This window comes from Solanum lycopersicum, chromosome 7 (assembly GCF_036512215.1).
Source record: "Solanum lycopersicum chromosome 7, SLM_r2.1".
In the NCBI taxonomy this organism is placed as follows: Eukaryota; Viridiplantae; Streptophyta; class Magnoliopsida; order Solanales; family Solanaceae; genus Solanum; species Solanum lycopersicum.
This window is the reverse complement of record NC_090806.1, coordinates 54,296,971-54,318,699: the sequence shown is the minus strand read 5'-3', so window position 1 is coordinate 54,318,699 and position 21,729 is coordinate 54,296,971. Positions and strand designations below refer to the sequence as shown.

Here is a 21,729-nt window from a genome sequence, read left to right as displayed (position 1 = left end):
TTTTATTTTTATTTTTATTTTCATTATTCATTTGCATATTCCAACGGAATGGCCATATTTCTTAGGTTAATTATGTGTAGGGGACGGTGCTAGGTTGGTGTAGAACATGATCTACAAGTTTTGATTGTTTAGTATACTTATTTGTCAATGTTTATTTGAACACTTTTTAGTCATGTGGTCATGAAAACTTGTAAAAAAAACATAAGCACATTGATACACTGTTGGGATCTATAGTTGTCTCTTAACTCAACAACATAAAATAAACACACTACGAAAAAAAATTACGAATTACATGTGAAATTGGTCAATTTATCGTTAATAACCCATAATTGATAAATTTATTTATTAAATATTCCTATTTTTAGAGACAGTATTTTGGAAGGAAGAGTAGCGGGTAGCTAGAGATTTTATATACTAAGTGAAACGATTATATTAAAAAATAATTAGTTATTACTATTGTTGACTAGTGGATTTTTATAAAATTATGTGTATTTAAATTGTAATTACAAACATTTCTTTTAAAGAAATATGAAGATAAATGATTTATCAATGTAGTACCATAAAATATTTCGATATAACTATGACCAACTGGTCCCTCCTCAAAAAATATGATTTATATCTACAAGTTATAAAAATTACCAAAAAATATATGTACGTTTTGTATTATTATTTTATTATGAACTTGTTCGGTTAAAAATAATCTAATAATTGATAACAATCAACCAAAAAAAAATAACAATAAAGGCAAAAGCAATACATTAATCACATATTCATATTTGTAATTGACTCAGAATGATGACCTATTAAAGACAAAATGTTCCTTTTTTTTTGCCACACTCTATATAGATGGCAGAAAGAAATAGTTATTAGTTATTCATGAAGTAATTTAGTAGATAAAATATTAGTTGAAATTATTAAATGATGGATATTTTTTATAAAATATAAAAAATTTGAGGTAATTTTTTAATTGTTTTCAAATTTTTAAATATTAGAACTTAGTTCAAATGCTAACTTTTTCGTATTTGAAAACTTGTGATATTTGATAAATATATTTACAAGTAATAACAAATTATATACTCAAACACTATTTTTAAAATTTTTTCCAAATATATTTAGGACCAAACGGATCTAATAGTCAGCCGTTTATTCTAAATCAATTCAATGTACGTCTTATTCTGTTCATTGGTCAATTTGTGCTGATCTTTATAAACACATATTGTGATTGACACTATTCATCAATTTATATTCCCCTCATATCTTGAAAACCATTGTACTATGACACTATTATTAATATGTTGAGGAGGGGAGAGTTGAAACTTAACAACACCACAAATTAGTAAAGCAATATTCTAAAAAAAATATATACTTTGCATGTTATTTTAAATAAATCAAATCAAATAATAAACAAGAAATATTTTGGTTTTAAAATTATAAGTCAAAAATCATAAATTAGAAATTTTAAATTTTGATTTTTGACTTATTTTTATCATTTTATCTTAATGCCAGAAGTTTATAAACACTTTTTACATTTGTCCAAACATTCCAAAAATATTTAAAAATTATTTTAATTTTAGAATATTTAAAATAAGTTAAACCGAACAGATATTAACAATAACTTTAAAATAACTACTTTCTCTTGAAAAAACATTAGCAAGATAAATGATTAAATGGTGAAATCACCAATATAATTAGAAAATAGAAATAAAAAGATATTCTTAAATGCTACTTATTTTGTGGCTTAATTAAATTTCGAAAATAAAATTATTAGTTATTCTTTCGTTTATTCGTGGAGAGACTCAATTATCTTTTTAAAAAAAACATAATAACATGTCCCTATATCAAACAAGTTTTTATTTAGGTTTCTTGTACTATTATCATTCTTGTTCTAACAATATATTCGATGCACAAATTCAAACCTGATTTTATAATTAAAAATAATAAAAAATTATTCATCTCGTCAAATTCTTTAATGATAAAGCTATATGTATATACATAACATTATTACTAAACATATGTGAATCCGCCTATAGTCAGAGTTGGATCTATACTCACAAATGAGGTTGCACGTGCTTTTGTTAATTTCAAAAAAAATTGTGTATATATGTATTCATTCTAAGGTTTAAATGAACTAAAGTCCTTTTTTACTATTTTTATTTTAAACTTAGCTAGATAATATTAATGCACATAAAATTTATAAGTATAAATAAATAATATTGATGCACTCAAAATTTCAAATGTTAAATTTACCTCCTCTTATTTTATTATAAGAACAAGTGAGAAAAGAGTGACAAGCCACTAATCTTAATTTTTAAAAAAGGTGAACCACCCTCAATACTTATAAAGAAAAGGATTGAGGCAGATTGGTGGGATATTGAAAAAAGCAAAAGTTTGGAGATCTACTTTTTAGCTTTGCTTGCAAAAGTTCTAGTTTTGCATGTGCGCCATAATGCCTCTATTTTGACTTCTATCATCCCCTTTTCATAACCACTATCTATTTCAAAATTATAATTTCAACATTTTGTATTTATGATGAAAATTTTTAAGTATAATTTAAGTTCTGTATCAAAATATGAAATTCATATTTGTATTCGGTAAACAAGTGGTCTGAACACGTGTTAACAATTTTGATGGTGTAAAAAATTATAACAAAAAGTTTCTATAAATAACACGATAAATGATTTTAAAAAAAAAGTAAAATCAGTAAGATTTTGAGCACACGAGTATTAACTTATTCCAAGCATATGAAATTAATGGGCTAAAATAATTTCTTGAATTATGGGTGCCCACAATATGCTATTTAGTCCATTTTACTTGTATATACACTATTTTTTCGATAAAGAGTGTCCAATTGGATACCTTGATCACCATATAGGAAACAATTTTGTAACCAAGAGAAGGAGAGTTCGTGAACTAATCGAGCATGTGAAGAAAGTTAAGTTTATATCTCAAGAACATTGACCAAAACGACAGATATATTAGATCTTATAATACAAATAGTTAAAGTATGATAGAGGAATATTGATTGTCACCACTAACGACATTTTCTCGTGGACAACTTCCATTATGTATTGTACTTTAGAGTTTGAGCAAAGTTTTATTATTGACTTATGCTTTATTTTTTTAATCTATAAATAATTTTTTTGATACACTTGTTGATCATTTGTATCCCAACAAATACAAATATACAATAATAACACTTTTAGATTCTTATGCTCCAAATTTTCCTTGTTCATCAAAGTCTCTGTCTTACATTTGTTTGCTTTATTAGTATAACTTTGTTTTTATTATCTATTAAAATTGCAATATTCAATTTTTTATGATTAAACCTTAATTACGAATTACGTTAAGACTTTATATAAATTTAACTGTATCGTTTTACTGACAAACAATATTTATATTAGTTTTGTGTAGGAGTAGACCACACTATCTTTCATGCTTCTCTTGTTGTTGGGCATAAACAAGACAAACCTTAACAGCTACAAATATCACCTACCTTGTGAACATATAATCTAATTAATAACACTGTTATTATAGGCAATAATTGATTGACAATCTTCTCTTGGAACAGTTCAATGTAACCTAATCACTTATCTTAAATCCTTAACAATTTAATAATATGCTTGCTTAGTAATTAAAAATTTACCCATGTTGGTGGCTATATATGATTTCTTTTTCCTTTTGGTATTCCATTCGATGTTCGACTAAATTTAAATTGCATATCGTAGGATTAATTTTAAGATGATGCTTCCAACAAGATTAGCTTCATACCCATAATTCAAATATGAGATTTGAATTATCTGACGAAGATTAGCTTCATACCCATAATTCAAATATGAGATTTGAATTATCTGACGAAGAATGGAGAAATTCCATAATTACACCAGAATTCATGTTGTTTTGATATATATATATATATTTCATGTCAAACGAACACATGGCTTCTGTTAAAACTAATATATATTTCACCAATCATATTTTCTTATAACAATGTGTGTTAGGTACAAAAGAAAATGTGTTTCATAAAAAAATGTTTTTTCCAATAAGTGTTTTCCTAGAAAATAAATTGTTATTTTTTAAATATATTTTTAATCAACATATATAATATATTATCCTATGAATATTTATATACTCGTACAAACAGAAAGAGAGTGAAAGTGAGGTGAATAGAGGTGTTGGGGTTGGTTGATGAACCTCAATATTTAATTATATTTGGTGTCTAATACACATATTATAATGATATAATTAAAATTAAATTTATGTATTGCAGAATCTGTTTCTCAATTTGATACTTTCAACATAATATTATTCCATTTTCAAAAGATGAATTCAAAAATTTCTAAATTAGAAATTAAGAAATTTTAATCATGTATTGTAATGTCTTTATAAATTTGTGTTTGATCATACTTGGTGTACTCCTTTAAGGACTCAATTTTCCACACCTACTCATCCCCTATAAATTCTAAAGAGAGACAACATCATAAAATATGGTCTACTTTGTTATCAAAGATCTTTACTGCCTTTGAAAGATGTCACTTTTGGACTTCCACATCTCTTCTTTCTTGATGGAATAAAAAGTTGTTAAAATATGACATTTTGGCATTCTAGCTTTTTAAATCATTTCCAAACAGTGACATTATATCAACATTAAATTAATTATAATAACCTAATTTATACAGTAATACCCAAATGTAACATCTCGAAAAAAGTGAATAAAAGAAATCATTTTTCTTCAATCTAAAGATACATATTCTTATCACCATCATTACACCTCGTGAGGAAGCCACTTTATTTGTAAGGAACTTATAATCATCTTCAAATGGATCTTAATTAGGTCATGTTCTCTTAATCATTTGATTTAAGAGTTAATTTCCATATCAAGGTTTGTTTCCTCTGAAAGTAACCTAACCTCATGGATAATAATATGCTCTAAATCTAATCATAGGGCTAACACTAGATTTGGAACTACTCTTTTGAAATCAAAGAGTTTCATAGACTAGCCTACTACATGATATTGTTAGTGAGGTGGGTCTAAAACGAGTTCTGCAAGTTCAAGAACCCACATTACTTTCAACTCAAAATACGTAAATCAAAATTTGCACATATAGTAAAATTATACTTATTTTGAATTTACTGAGTCTAATTCTAGATCTGCCTCTTGTTATCAATTTTTATGCCCTTCACTACTATTCCAATTAGCCTTTCTCGTTTTTTATAAAAAAAATTCTTACTTGACTTCCGATAGCTCTACTAATTCATATATCCACTTTGGTAGTAGAACGCCTATCAATAACGACTTCATATCCAAAACTTGAACTTGAAATTATCATTTGATCAAGAATGAAGGAATACTTAGTGCTCACTGTGAGCCTTTATGTTAGTTAGTAAAGCCATAGTTGTAATCCATTAATGAAGAAGAAAATAAGGCAAAGTAAGTCTAAAATATGATACAAAGATGGAGTGAAAAACTAGTACAAGAAGACAAAAAAGTAATCACTCAAATTTTGAAGTGTTTAACATTGATGATGCTCTAATGAAATGTTACATGATCATATAAGTAAGCCCCTAGCAATAGCTTGATTCATTTTAAAACTAGTAGTTCCATAGACAGGTAAACCATCTCTATTTGCATGAACATGACCAATCATGCTTATGTTTTCAAGTTCAAAAAGATCAGAACTTGCACAACTCCTACCATCATCTTCATCTTCGTCTTGGTAAAATCCTCTGTATTGATGCTTTGGTTCTTCATTCCTGTATATGCTTTTGTGACCACATGGTTGACTATCTTCATCAACAATTACAGTAACAGGGCAAAATCTCACTGATCTTTTCGATTTATTACTTATCGAAGTCGAGGAAGGGGTTTTGTTTAAGCAAGATGATGTTGTCATAGTAGTTGAATCATTCACTGATCTTGATTTCCTGACTGAACTCCAGTCCTCTTGATGGTTTTTCTTGATGTTTTTCGAATTGAATATCGAATTTAGAAAGTTTGCTATTTTCCCACCTGGTGAAATAGGTTGTTTCACCATCTTCAAGGCTCTTGATTTTGTCCTCATGAACCTTCCTCCTCCTTCACATTTTGGAGTTTTAGTCTCTGTAGAGAATGTAACAACCCTGTCTGGTCTTCGGACTTGTGTTGTTGTTTTTGGCAATGTATTGATGGATCTTGACTCTGTTTCTGAAGATGAAAACATGCTTGACTCTGCTGATGAAGATGAATCTGAACTGAAGTGTCCTGAACTTTGACTATATTTGTAACTTTCCATCCATTTCTCAATCAATATTGCACGTCGAAGGCTTACAATTTCTTCTTCCTTGTTGTTGCTCTTTCTATTTGGGACTTGTTGATGTTTTTCTTCTTCTTCTTTGGATTCGTCAATTGAATGATAAATAGATTCCAATAAAGAGGAAGAAAACGATGGCGTCTTACGCCTTTGTTGAACTCGTATTATTGGCTTTTCCCAAGAAGACATTTTCTTTTCGTTTTTCTCTCTTCTCTGAGAAAGAGCCAAAATGTGGTGAGGGGAAATGGGGACTTGTTGGTTGATGCAACTGACTACCAAGTAAGGCGATGCATTTATATAAATAAAAATTAGGGAATCTGATAAGCACTTATTCATTCTTAATTACAGGTTAGCGTTTTACATTTGGATTTAGTCAAGTAATTATTTTTTTAATCCTTTCCTTAAATATAGAGGCATCTTTATTAGAAAACATTTTATTTAATATAAGACTTTTCGATGTAAATTTGAATTTAATAAAGCAATATTGATAGATACCAAACAAAAACAACCGGCCAAAAAGAAAGTAAGTTGAGGGCGCGCGTGCGTGTGATTCTGCCAGAATGGCTAAGCAAATGCTGTTCAGTTTTCTTTTTATTACTGTCACTGTCTACATCTGCCTATTATTATTATTTACATAAACTGCAAGAAGAGTTGATTACTTAATATTCAAGTACTTGTTTGTCTAGAGACTTATTATTACTATTATTTGAGAAGCACTTGTATCTCCTACTAGGTGTAGGGGTGGAATATAAATGAGCATAGTACACTACTTCCACCAGCAGTATCATGACATACCACACGTTTTGTTTTCACCAATTATATTAGAAATGAATAAAGTAGTAGATATAATGTAAAAAAAATACACTTGGTTGAACTACAAGTCATGTTTGACATGTTACGCTCAGTGTTATTAAAGGCGAAACACAAATTTGTGGAGGCTTTTAGGCACAAATAAAGCTTTAACAGAAAAAGACGCAAAGAGAGAAAAGAACAAAATATATATATATATTTAATCCAAGACTAATAATTATAAACATGAATGAAAAATATATGATCAAAAAAATTGAAAAAAAATCATAATAAAGTAAAATATGAGTTATTTTACTTCACTTCTTCATAAGAGGCTCATTGGCAAGGAAATATTTGTCTTAGAACTTTGATGAAGACAGTAAAGTGCACATAAAGCGAAGCAAAACACTCAACACGTTTTGAACCTCACTTCAGGGTTTAAGCACACCTTTGATAACACTGATTGCAATACACCCGCAAGGAGGAAAAGCCAAAAAGGGTAGAGAGGGATTGTTGATGATAGACTAATTTATGATACTATAGAGTTATACGCATCATTCATTTAGATATTTTTATTAATGACCTTTGTTCCTATTAGACACTTCACAAAATGACAATCAATTTAAAACATATTTTACTTTAAAAATTGATTTAAAAATATGTTCTACCGTCCCCACCGTCTTCCCACTCATCCGCCTCTTTTTTCTTACAGTTTCAAATGCTAGAAAACTTGGAACGTACTAGTTCCAGTTGAGATGTATACATTAATTATGTGAAAACGCCAAATTTCAACTAAACCAACCAAAAAGAAACTAGAAAGCATGGTATGTTTCTTGGGAAAAAGGTAGAGAAGTGGGTCCATGCTCACCCTAATAACAAAGCAGTGCACCAACTAACGCAATACGGAATTTTTCAATGTTCAAAAGAAATGAAATCAAAAACAAAAAGAGCCTTTATTGCAGTTTCACACACATCACAATGGTGCATCAGTCCAGGCGAAATTTGGACTTGGGAAAAATGAGCCATATAATTGAGCAGAGATCAATGTAAGCACAAATACGCAATTGTCACGTTTTAGCCTTTCAATAGACCACTCTTTTATCACTGATCAATTCTAGATTATTCCATCCCCATGCAATATAGAATGCACCTCATTTGGCTCCTTTGCATGTCAATCTTTCAACATCAACTAACTGGTACAAATCTCCCCGCCTTTGTTTTTGAAATGGAAGGTATGTTCTGCACATCGAAATAGGACTTTGAGCATATAAATGGCCCAGAAGAAGATTAACCATAACTTAGAAATGAGCTCTAAACATGATCGAAGGGTTGTGACTGAGAACTGTTTATATTGCTCCTCCATCATCCAAGAGAAGGAGGAAGGACACATTAACCATAAAATAAATCATTTTAGATAACAAATATTCAAATAAAATGCAGCAAACCAAATCACAAACAACTGAACATATACATACAATGTGAATACATATTCAATCTAAAACTAAGCTATAGGAGGAACTCACCTTCTCTGCTCAATTACTGAATAGTCAATCTCTGCTACTAGTGTAGTCTCCTCATGTTCTGTTGTCATAAGCACTTCTCCAAACTGCAAGATTGAGTTTCTTTAGATTCCTTTTTTTGGGGTCTGTGGGTTAAGCATAAGATATTACGCGACACTTGAAGTCACTTCTACAAAACATGAATGTTTCCAATATTTCTTTTCCACCATTAATCAGCTCGTTAATAAATGGTTTGAGATCCTTCTTGTTTCTTATTTAAAGTGACGCGAGGAACATGTTAACTAAAAGATCTTTGTAACAAGCCACATCAGACATTAAAATACTTACCGGTCCAACAAGAGTAGAGTGTCCCCAAGCTACATAACTAGAACCACCATCTCTGGCAGGAGAACAAGTTGCTACATACAACTGACAGGAATATGTGCAAATAGATAAGATAGATATTCAGAGTAGTAAATACAATCAGCGAGGCGCTAGCCATGAGATCCAGAAGAAAATTGTGCTCAATTCAGAAATTTAAGTTTTGTACGGACAGTAATAAAAGTGCTACATTTAAATTGATACTAAGAAGAAGTAGAGTAATACTATTATACATTGATATGATATACATGATTCCTAGTGTCCACTATACATGAAAAGAGAAGAGGAAAAAGATAAAGCAATTTGACATCAAAGAAGCACCGCTTAGGCTCATCTAACAAGGCAAGTAACTGATCTTCACTTTTGGAAAACTAACATAATGGAAAGGAAAATACAGTAACACACAAGAGTATAATGGAGCATATAGGTATCAGTGTTGTACCTGGCAATCAGCAGCCCTGCAGGACAAGTAACATAGATGTTACTAGTTATTCTTTATGTGCATGTATAGTCAATAAATTATACAGACTTCATTAAAGCTTGACTGCAATGTATAGGAACGAAAATGTAAGCAAACAAGTCTTCTAGGATGAAAGTTAAGAGTGTCTCCGAATTTCAATACATCAAGAAGGAGCCAAAGTTTTTTAATAGGACTAGTCCCTCCCTCCGACCCAAATTCAATAAATTTATCTTGCCCTTATAGAGATGAGTAATTTCCAACCTGAAACCTAAGTATATTAGTCAGTATTTCAAAAGTAAAATAAAGGAGTGACAAACTATAAAAGAAAAAGTAGCACAATTTTTGGCATCTAAAAAGTATTAAAGAAACATAAAAGACAATGGGATGAAGAATAAAACTAGTAAATCCTAACATAAACTCATACAAACTTGCAAATCAATATACATCCATCAATTTCCACAGCCTAGTCTAGTACAAAATCACTATAGCATGTGCTGTAAATGTTCTCCATGATATCAAGTAGATCACATGGTCAGCAATAACCATCAGTAACAATTTGTTGAAAGGTGTGAAGTACACTCTTAAATCACAAGACACCCTTGATTTTTCCACTATTGGGGGAATCAAGAAAAAGTGGTTTATAAGTATGACTTCGTGATTTGATTAATTTTCTCTTCACTAAGACATATAAACAAACAAACAATAAAGAATGTGAAATGATGAATGTCCCGCTTGGATTTCATTTCTCTAGAATTTCAGCTGGTACTTACATATTTGGTATCTAAACAGAATCACTGGGTATGTTGTTGTTGGTTCCTAAACAGAATCCTAGAAACTAAGATGATTCTCAATATTTGACAATTCCTCTTGTGGTTAAGAAGGCTTTACCATCAAAAGAAAAGATCATAAAGATAGCCCCCTATGGTATTTTGTAACAAATAGTAACACACTAGCACAGGTTATAAGGACTCAGCGTTTATTACATGATAGAATAAACCAACACATAGTCACTTGTGTAGTACTGTAGTACTAAACTCATCACTACCTCGCCCGTTGCAACAATTCCCAATGCAGCGGACCGGTGGTCATGTTAAAGGCACCAGGATAACAAAGCAGATGAGCACCTAACATGCAGGAAAAAACAGTAGTTAATTGAAAGTAGCTCATCACGACAGGTTAAATCAGACATAAAATAGCCTATGTGGTCATGTTAAAGGCACCAGAACCACGAAGCAGATGAGCACCTAACATAAAGGAAAAAGCAGTAGTTAATTGAAGAGTCTGGAACCTAAATAAGCCACAAAAAGATAAAAGTGACCAAAATAAGCCACTATTTTAGAAAGTAACTAACATAGGCTTAGTGGAAGAAAAAATTTCACTTAATCCAATATTCTAAATGTTCTCCGTAGTCCCATAACGTGTATATTTTAATATATAACGGAACTATTTCTTACACCTTGTAAAATGAAAGTATTTCTTACACTTTGTAAAGTGTAAGTTTTTCTTACACTTTATAAAGTGAAACTTTTTCTTAACACTATAAAGCGGAAGAAAAAATTATGTTTTTACAAAGAGAAATATTTTTCACGTTTTGAAGCTTTTGCAGTGTTTTTCATACAATTATATTGATTTGACATATTATAAAAACAGAAAACATTATTACATTATGCATTTTTATTTTTTAATTCTGGAAACTCCTCCAAGCTCTATTTAAAGATATTCAAAGATAGCACCTTCAACATTTTTAGTCTTCTATCTTTTTTCATTTCAATCACAAAAAAATGTCTACCCCAAAAGTTAGAGTTTTGATTTATTGGGATGTTGAAATTATACAAGAGAGAAATGTCATTTATTATAATTGTCCTCCCAAACACAATGCTAAATATTCAATTAATGTTCAATATCATAAATTTCTTTCATCAATTTATAAAAGAATGGGGTATAAATAGTAGTGATTATAATTATTATAGTCGAAAAATACCCTACTTCATTTTTATCACAAGGACAAGTAAATTTTGGAGAGTGGATTATTTATAATGACGATCGTTGACCGACTTTTTGAGGGTTCCAAATGACTACATAGATCAAATCAAGTTAACAATACTTGAAATCTATGTTAGAAAGTATCCTAAGACTAGCCAACAACGCTCTCCTTTATCGGTCGATGTCCATCCCCGATTAGAAAAATCGTAATAGCGTTGATGAATTTACGATAACTCAATCTACTGATTTTTCTAACATGACTCATTATCAAAATATTCTTACCAGACGATATGATTTTGATTTGAATGAAACTATCAATGAAAGTGACTAGTAATGCTCAATAATTATATTTCGATTATAATTTGTCGATTTTATCTATTATCTATTGATTTATATGATTTATTATTTTTATTTTATTATATATTTTGTAGCGGATTTACCTCACCAAGATAGGAATATTGCTCCAAGTTATGGACTAGATACTTATTTTGGTCAATTCTCACACTTTGATAATATTATATAGGCGAAATGGTCTAATGGACCCTTATACTTGTATTAGTTTGTATTCTGGACCATACTACTTAATCTTTTGCTAATTAAACCCTTAGACTCAATTAAAACAAGACTTTTAAGGCCCTCCAACCATGTGTCTAACTCACTCTTCTTTACATAAATGACATGTCATATTCACGTCAGATATATTAATGTCATGTCATAAATATTTCATAACTATTTTTTAAAAATTATTAATCAAAATTATTTAATAAAAGGTAAAATAATAAAATTTTAATTTATACTTTAGAGTAATATTGCACCATTTTTTGTTCAACTTTTTCGTCAACTTCATTACTCCGATTTCATGTTTTGCATTTTCATATGTTTTTATGTGTTTTGTTTGATTTATTGATGTGTTTCTTTAATGAGAGGAAACAGTGGTGAAGATCTTTGTGAGCTATAATGGACAAAATGAGCCAATTTCCCCATTTCACGACCAAAATCTGTGGAGACAACCATCACTACCTTCGTCACCATTTTTGCCAACGAAATTTATACACTCTTTCCCTCACCTATCTAATCTCCACCGCACATCATCACCATTTTCTTTTCCTCCTCCAACCTCCACAAAGTCAACAGCCTAACACCAGAAAAACCTTTTAATTCGCTGCCATGACCTCGCACCCTCACCCACCTCATTCTCCTCTACATTGACCAGTGTCGCTTCTCTCTCTTACTCTACTATGAAACAATGGTCACCGGTGTGCACCACCAACACCGCTTCTCTCTCTCACTCCACAGCGATTTAGTTCTCCGATGAGTACCACGAACGCTCTTTCTCTCTCCGCGGTGAATTCGCCTCTCATGGCGACGTCCAAGTCACCATCCTCACTACCCACCACAATGCCTCCCTCTTCTGATCTTCTATTAACAATGACGACGTATGGGAAAACTATTCCGTAATTTCTATAGAGACACTTAGTTTCCCATCAACTGAAGTTGGGTTGCTTGAAGGAATCGAGAACTTCAGTTCTGCCTCTTCACTTGAAATCGGGGGCAAAATATTTTGCGGCATTTATCTTCTACAGAAACCACTGGAAGATAAAATTCGTGAAATCCATCCTGATTGTATCTTCTGTGATATGTATTTCACATAGACTATCGATATTGCACTGGAGCTTAACATCCCAGGTTATTGTTCAACCAATCCAGCTACATGTACAATTCTATTTTATACCCAGGATCTGGTAAATTGATATTAATATATTCTGAAGAAGGAAAAAGGTTGGGTTTGGGATAAAAATGGCTGAACAACATTCTGAAGAAGGAAAAAAATAGGTTGGATTTGAGATGAAAATGGTGGGTGAAGAAGAAAGGAATTTTTAATTAATTGTCTTTTAAAAAATTATTTCTTTTATAATTTTAACTTTTTTTAACCCAAAAATGTCATTCACTCGCCTTAAGAGTGTGTACTTAAACACTTTTGCCAACTCAGACATTCTAATGCCACATAAGCCTGGTAGATTGTCAGAGCGATTTGTTAAATTGATTTCTATTGAGTTTAAGGGCTCAATTGTCAAATGATTACGTAGGAGGGTCCATAATACAAACCGGTACAAGTATAAGGGTTCACCAGACCATTTTACCTATTATATATATAGCACATGTTGAAGATGCTATGTTTAAATGTCCTTAAATAGAGCTTGGAGGAATTTTCAGGATTAAAAATAAAATACATAATGTAATAAATTTTCTATTTTTATGATATGTCAAATCAATATAATTGTATGAAAAACACTGCAAAAGCTTCATAAAGCTTCAAAACGTGAACATTTCTCTTTGTAAAACATAATTTTCTCTTCCACTTTATAAAGTTTAAGAAAAAGTTTCACTTTACAAAGTGTACAGAAAAATTTACATTTTATAAAGTGTAATAAATACTTCCGTTATATATTAAAATGTGTGTTATGAGACTAACGGAAAATGTTTAGAATATTGGATAAAGTGGAGTTTTTTCTTCCACTAAGCCTATTTTAGTTACTTCCTACAATAATGGCTTATTTTGGCCACTTTTATCTTTTTGTGGCTTACTTAGGTTCCGGACTCTTAATTGAAAGTAGCTCATAACCGCATGTTAAATCATACATAAAATAGCCTATTTACTTCCATTTGCAAAATCTAGATGAGACGGAATACAATTCGTCTGCATCACGAATAAATTGTGTGCATGGTAAGTCCATTTATGAGGTAGAGAATATGAAAAGCCACATTCTGCATAGTATTTTCTGTCTTTAACTTGCCAAAGCTTCCATATCCGATTACAAAACTTACAATCTTCCAATATCTCAGAAGTGAAGAATTCAACTTGGTGGTCTCGAAAAGCTCAGAAGAAAAGGAGAAGGCTGAAAGGGTAGGTCTTCTGGATGAACATTACATAACTGAGAGAGTAACTACCATGCACATAGAGAAGATATGGAAGTTAAAAATATTTATAGTAGACAAATAGAGAAGTAAACCTCTTGCAGCATAGATAGCCGCCAGTTCTTGGAAGCGAATATCATAGCATATACCAATACCAATGCGTCCAACCTCTGCATATGGAATCCACTAGTTACTTACAGTAGCTCCTCTACTGAATGGCTGCAAGTACTTCGGTATAAGATTATAGAAATCTTAAGTACATCTTCATCAACTAATTTCAGGAGAAAAGAAAATGTTGGCAATATGCTGTGCATCTTTCCAAGTAAATAGATACAGCTAAAAAGATATCTTCAAATTTCAAAAGGCGGATACCAGTAAAATATGATAAAATAGCATAGGCTCGTTACTTTTATTTTTTTGATCAAGTACATAATATGTTGGTTACTAGATTGAGACTCACCATCAGACTTGGAAAAAAAAAGATTGCAACTTTCCTCCTACGTCAGAATACCTCAAACTTTATATTTGAACAAGTCAAACAAGGACATAATGAATTTGTCGCCACAAATTTTATATAGCATGACAATGTACATCTTAAATCAGTATAAAGCTTGTCAAACCTGTGTCTACAATAGTAGGTCTCTCTCCAGCTGTTAGGGTCCTTGATTCTTTAAAAGTCATCTTTCCTGGAATGTCAATGTCAAAGAGATGTATCTGCAAAAGCATTGTTTTCAAACTGAATAAGTTAAGGCACAAAGCTTAAGAATCCCAAACATGCAATTAAATAAATTTATGATAAATAGTAGGATACAATGAACATAGTTGGTCTGCAAACCCATGTCATAAATATTATTTTTTCTTAAGAGTATTTTTCTTATAACTCTTTCCAAATGAGAAAGAAATATGCAGACCTTCCTATGCTTGGCCAAAAGCTTTCCATCTTTGCCAAAAACACAACAACTGTTATATAATTTGTCACCGCTGCGTTCAGGTATAGAGCCACCAATAATTGTAATCTTTCGACTCCGAGAAACTTCAGATAACATTCTAGTTGAAGGAGATGCATCTCCGCCAGCATCAATGTCCTCTGCATATACTGGAAAACTATCATTGGAATATGGACTATTCCATATTTCCTGTCATAGCAGGAAGCAATTGAGTTAATTTAAGCCTCACTTAAAAACAAGAAGCGAAGAGTAAAAAGAGATACTAATGGAAGCAAGCTAGTGAATGTAAGCAAAATTAAGACAGAATGCAAGCATCGCATCGCGAGTTAGACGATGTCAAAGAAACATCATAGAACTCTCTCAGTGACTCAAATACAAAGGGATGCATCCAAGTTCATCTAAAATAACCAACAAAACACAGGACAATCGACAATTAAGAATTTATACACATTCAGCAAGTAAATTAATAATTTAGTTCAGACATGAATTATAGGCCCATTTTCTAATGTAAGGACAAAGAACAAAGAAATAGTAAATGTAGAAAAGTTTAATGATGGAGACAGATTCTATTTCTGATGCTTTCATATTTTTTTTGAGAAAGGTAACATTTACTTCTATATATCCACAGGTATACTACATCAAAGTGTAGTTCCCCACCAAAAATGTGTACTTACATCAGCCTTAATATCTTCTAGTTACAGCCAGTCAATAACATTAAAAACATCTTCAGAATTTTCTATTACTACTTGCTTACACCAAAAATAATAAAGACCTAGGCAGTTTATCTTTATCTTCTGAATATTGTTGTTCTTTCCTTCAAAACATCTTTGATTCCTTTAATTCCAAATTGTCCACCAGATGCATGCTGGGACAATCCTCCATCTCTCCTCCTCTTTTTCTGCATTTCCATCATTGTTTTAGCATTTTAGAACTTGTGTGATTCTCCCTGGTTTTGTCCACTTGATCTTCCTTTTGTGAATGAACATCTGCCATAATTGATCTATCCATTTGCAGTGTAAAAAGAGATGGTTTACTGTCTCCACCTGTTAAATAGACCTCTAGCTGCCCCCACTTCCCACCAAGTATCTTCCCTTTCAACTCTGTCATTTGGGGCGTAAACTCCTGTTAGGTGCCATTTAAAATCCTGGTTTTTGCCATAGAAACAACATGAAACTGAGTATGCTCCCATACTACTTACTTCCCCTTTCCATATTCTTTTATCCCACATAATTAGTATGCCTCCCCTGGTCCCACTAGCTTCTAGTTGCACATAAACTTCCCATCTACTATCCCAAATTTCTTTAACTATGTTTGCAATTCCCGTCTCCAGTTTTGTCTCTTGAAAACACACAACATCTGCTTTCCAGATTCTTGACATATTCCTGATCATACACCTTTTCTTCCCACAATGCAGTCTCCTCACGTTCCAGGAAACAATGTTTAAATTCATTGATTCATGATGGAAAAATATCCCCCTTTACTTCTAGAGCCATTGCTGTGAAACTTAGAATCTAGTTGCAGGTTTTTTAGTTCCAATTGCCCTTTCTTCTTGCATGTTGGTTGTTCACTCTGTTTCCCCTTTCTCGCTTATTAGTGTCAATTTTCATCAATAATTCCTTTGCCCTCTCCTCACATCCTCACCCCAAATTTCGAGCACAATTTGATTATATTTCGTTGTATCCATTCTGAGGTGCTCAGTGTGTTGTAGTCTTCCTCTGGGAATTGGATGCCCAGTGGGATAACATCCTCGGCTCCTCCATTTGTATTCTCCTCTGCCAATGCTTATACCATTATCGCTGTACTTTTCTCTCCCAGTTCTTCCTTATTTTTTCCAGTCATGTCTACCATATGTCTTGCAACTTCCAATTCCCTTTCGTCCCTATTCATGATCTTATCTAATTTTGAGCTTTATTTTCCTTCCTTTGATTCGCTGTTATCTCAATGTTAAAAATGTCTTCTGAATGGATTTGTAAAGCTTGGGCTCTAGCCTTTTCTCAAGCAATTGGGTCCAAAAGAATTGGGGCCAAATTTGGGCCCAGTTTCCTTTGACCTTTTTTTTTTGTCTGTTATAACCATTATATTCTCCCCTTTTAAATCTGCCACTCGCATGAGAGACCTCTCACTGGAAGACCCCACGTGCCCATCCACCTTTTTAGTTGCTATTACCTCTTTTGTTATCTGCAAAAGCTGATCTTGGTTATTGACTGCTGAGTATTTTCATTCTCCTCTCTCCTCTTCTCTGAGAATTTCACGATGACTGGAGCTTCACACCACACCGAAATGGTGTAAGTGAAATCATAGCAGATTATTTTTACTTCTCTGGGAATCCGTTCGCCGTCACCTTGTACTTTTATTCTAGCCCAATGAAGATGATTTTTGAGAGAGGTCTCCTTCTCCGTCTCGATATAGCCTCCACATAGGTTACCGATCTCTTTGAAAACCTTCTGCGACCATCCATACCCAATCTCTCCTTACCTCTGCCGGCCAGCAGCCAGTTGTTGGTTTCCACCATTCAAAATCTAACTTCATCTTCTTCTAGGCACATTGGCCTGTTATGACATGCTCTGCTGCTAGTCTTGACGGTAGTTCAAACATAAAATGGCCATCGTTCATGGCATACACTTTGACTTTTATCTCCAACTTCCAAGAGTTACAGGCCCATCTTCTAACATCGTTCAAGTTAGGGTTTTCATTTGTTTGGCATTGGAATTTCCCTACTAAGCATCTGTTCAAGAGGTCCTTTTCTGATTGCGATTTGCCTCCTGTGATTCTTACTCTGTTTATTGTGCTTAGTATATCTTCCTTCTATGTTGCCTCCGTCACCCATCTGTCACGGAAGAGAACTTCTTTGTAGGACCTGTGGAATTGTTTGTTGTCATTTACTGTTAACCCCTGTGTTTCTTTTGGTTCATAAATAAACCCAGCAATCCTGTGAGCTATATTTCGCAGACCTCCTTTGAATGTAGATTCTGGAGTAATTATGACTGATTTTTTTTGACCTTGTAATGCTATAAAACTGATGTATCTCCCGCTACTATTGTATTTGAGAGTGCAGTAGAAGTCTGCAAAGTGGTCCTTCATGTTCCACCTCTTAACTGTCCTCCCCTGCACTTTGGACGCTTCAATAAATACTGTAACTAACCATTTCAATACTTTAATGCTAATTTCCACTCTTCTCATCCAACGTCGGCTGCGTTTTGCCCATACAAACCAACTCCCAACTTTGTCTTTACATCTCGTAATGTCGTAGGACTTGAAACCTACGTTGTAAAAGATGTTATCTTCCCCCTATTGGATGTGTTCCAGCGAGCTTGATCCACTTATCTGAAACCTAAAGGTAAAAAACTTTAAACTAAAAGTTGACAAGACTTGATATATGTGCCTGAGAGCATTCTAAACCTTTTGATTTTTTATATCAATCTGCTTTCATATTTTGAAATGCCTAAACCCATAATTTAGTTCAGACAAATTATAGGCCCATTATTCGTGGAATTCTAATACCAATTAACTCAGTCTCTCATAAACCACGTACGTCACAGTGATGAATCTTGGTAAATAACAGATAAAATGTATATACCCTATTATAACAAAATTTGTCTCCACCTTTATGGAGTCCAGAGAGACGATTGCATTGAAAAAATTCAGCCATAATTTTCAGAAAATAAAAGGATCTTACAGGGAGAAGAATAAGTTGAGCACCCTTGTCTGCAGCATCTTCTATTGCCCTCTGAGCATGAACAATATTTCTCTCCTTGTCGGTAGTTACAGATAACTGGCAAAGAGCAATCTTGAACTGATGCACAAAAAAACGTTATGACATCACAAAGTAGATCTAGACCACAGAGAGATAAACATGAAACCAAAAGTTAGGAAGTTACACAATCTTTTTAAGCTTAATAACCTATAGCACAGAAAAGACAACTTATTACAGGAACCTAAGTTGTTCAGACTCAGGTGCTGGTGTCCAATACAGGTGTGAATCTAGAGGTCGGCTTCACTATATAAATTTTATGAATTAGGGTACGGTTCGAGGTACAAATACAGGTGGGGGGATTCGGCTAAAACTAATTCAAATATCTAAAAATAGAGTTATATGTCGAGATTACAAAAATTTACAAGCTATTATGAGGTAAAAATATTGAACAAAAGGAGAATCTCAAAATATGATATAAGGAAAAAGGACTGAAATAGAATTTCATATATACTAAGTACTCCATTTTTACTTCAATTTCACCTTAGCTTTTGTTATTAATACAAAACTCACTACATCTACTCCAAATTTCTCCACTTATTTTGATCAAAGTATCCAAAATCAGTTGACCAAATGCAGTACGGATCTCACACCATGTCGTATCAACCTGGGTGCGGTATCGAAAGTGAAGAGTTCGATCAACTTAGGTAGGGACCATTGGGTTATTAAAAAGGTAAGGTCAAGTGAAAAAGTTAAGCAACCTCAACTTATTCACAAGCAAATGAAAGGAAAGTGAGAAAAGACACAGAGAATAATAAATACTCTATGTTTATATATAATTAAACCATTAATCTTTTGATATATGGTCAGGAAAAAGAAGACATTTCTAAAGCTTTATGAGTCCTTAAACTTTCTCCTCCTTTTGACTATATACATACAAGCAAACTTCACATAATGCTAACCAATTCGAATATTTATATAGAAATGCAAAAGAAAATGATCGAATTATAATCAAGTAAATAGAAATGCAAAAGGAAAAGTGAGGAAGTTGCCTTGGTGACGGGAGGAGCAGGCAAAGGAAGCTCTACAGGAACCCTAGCTTCCTCAGGCTTGAAGGAAGATTCCATAGTTGCAGAAACCAAAAATTTGGGGAAGTTTCTGTTATAATTGTGGGAGGAGGTGCGACCAATAACAAAACTAGAGATAAATGTGGAAGTGAGAGAGGGGTTTGAAGTGGGAAGGAGATTCCGGTGGCATAATCTTGTGATCCCTATGGCCTCCATTTTCAGATCTCTGCCTCTTAGTTGTTTTACGGAAGCCCACCTTCTATTTTCTTGACTTTTTCTTTTGCTTCTTTTGTCAGCAACAAGTTATTTTTCAATAATTCATTTTGTGAAATTATTATAACATGGATATGAGATTATTTATATTATTTTATTACTAAAGTATAAATGATAAAGATAAATAATTTCAGAGTTGTTTAGTGCCTCTTTAGGATTAAAGTTTGCTTGAATTATTATATATTATACCTCATGCCAAATAATTTATTTCAATACTCTTTGAATAATTAGTAAGGGCAAATTTCGCAAAGTGATGCTTCGATCATTTGTATTAAGAAAAATTTTCAAAACAACAACATTTTAGCATTAATAACACCTCTTAGCTACATTTTTAATATTTATTAAAAATACTATATTTAAGTTTGTTATTAGGCTGATTTTAAAAAAAAAAAATCTTTGCTTTAACTTGATAAAATACAACTAAGAAATAACAAATTGGAGAAAATTAGGAAAGAGAATCTTACAAATTAGGTATATATTATTAAAAATTTTCGGTACATACGTTAGAGAGATTAGGAGACCAAAAAAGGGTGCTTCTCTCCCTTCTTCCTCAACTCCATTAACGATTTTCAATTCTCCAATGATAATCCTCCTTCTTCGTAAAAGTCAATTCAATTGGTCATCGTTTTTATTGGAAGAAAGGAAATTGATATTAGTGAAAAATATTTTTGAATTAAAAACTGAATCAGTTGAAAATGATTGACGAGAAAAAATTCTTTATTTGGCACACAATTCCAATTTGACAGTTATAATCGATTAGATATTGAAAAACTCGTAACTTTGGTACAATTTGATTTGAATACAACAATTGATTTTGGTTCAAAAATTAAATGGTCTCAGTGGATTAGAATTTTTGAAAGATAATTGTTTGGACTACAAAATAAATTTGAATACAATTAAAATATTGTGATTAAAAGCTGTGAGTTTTGAAATACAAATTGTGACAATTACTGTTATTGAAAAAATTGCAAATTTTGATTGAAGACATTAAAGCTTCAAATGAGAGATTGAGTGAATGTTTTTGAATAATTTTTCATGTTAGTTGCTTGGAATACAAAAAGCTAGGGATTAAGGCTAGGGCCAAAGTTTCATCAGTAAAGCATATTTCAAGATTGTAAAGAAGTATTCTAAGAAGAGCTTTGAAAAAGTATATTTTGCATTAAAATGACAACACAAACAGTTTCTTAAAGGAAGTATGTTAAATATTAAAGAGCGCATATCTCTGATTTGAGAAAGCATAGTCAAGTTTTTAAAGTTTAGTTCTGAATCACTATTATTGAGCATAGGTCAAAGTATCACATTTTCAAAAAGAAAACAAATCCTAAAGTGGGACATCATATTCAATTATTGAGTTAGCTTAGGGTTTAGATTATTCAAACCTCAAAACTACGCCATCAACATACGATATGACTATGATCATATCATTGTCATTAATC

General features: G+C 32.1%; 2 protein-coding genes across 2 annotated transcripts; both read right to left on the bottom strand.

The window, feature by feature from the left end:
• Positions 1-5,419: 5,419 nt before the first annotated feature.
• On the bottom strand, positions 5,420-7,355 carry LOC101257581 (protein BIG GRAIN 1-like A). Its single transcript, XM_004243676.5, has one exon. The coding sequence runs from the start codon at positions 6,621-6,623 to the stop codon at positions 5,547-5,549; it is 1,077 nt and encodes a 358-aa protein (XP_004243724.2). The 5' UTR covers positions 6,624-7,355; the 3' UTR covers positions 5,420-5,546.
• Positions 7,356-8,005: 650 nt separating this feature from the next.
• On the bottom strand, positions 8,006-20,342 carry LOC101257877 (omega-amidase, chloroplastic-like). The gene is made up of 10 exons (XM_004243677.5): positions 20,006-20,342; positions 18,939-19,055; positions 15,227-15,451; positions 14,936-15,029; positions 14,411-14,485; positions 10,462-10,540; positions 9,399-9,414; positions 8,924-9,004; positions 8,600-8,682; positions 8,006-8,315 (listed from the first exon to the last, which is right to left on the bottom strand). Exons 1-10 carry the CDS (start codon positions 20,234-20,236, stop codon positions 8,228-8,230), a joined length of 1,089 nt encoding a protein of 362 aa, XP_004243725.1. The 5' UTR covers positions 20,237-20,342; the 3' UTR covers positions 8,006-8,227.
• Positions 20,343-21,729: the final 1,387 nt, after the last annotated feature.

Bases quoted from the DNA above. Each gene is read 5' to 3' on its own strand.
- LOC101257581 (XM_004243676.5), bottom strand. From the start codon at position 6,623: ATGAATAAGTGCTTATCAGATTCCCTAATTTTTATTTATATAAATGCA.
- LOC101257877 (XM_004243677.5), bottom strand. From the start codon at position 20,236: ATGGAGGCCATAGGGATCACAAGATTATGCCACCGGAATCTCCTTCCC. The intron at 15,452-18,938 runs GTAAGATCCTTT...CTGCTATGACAG, and splicing joins CTCAACTTATTCTTCTCCCT to GAAATATGGAATAGTCCATA. The intron at 14,486-14,935 runs GTTTGACAAGCT...TTCCATATGCAG, and splicing joins ACCTACTATTGTAGACACAG to AGGTTGGACGCATTGGTATT.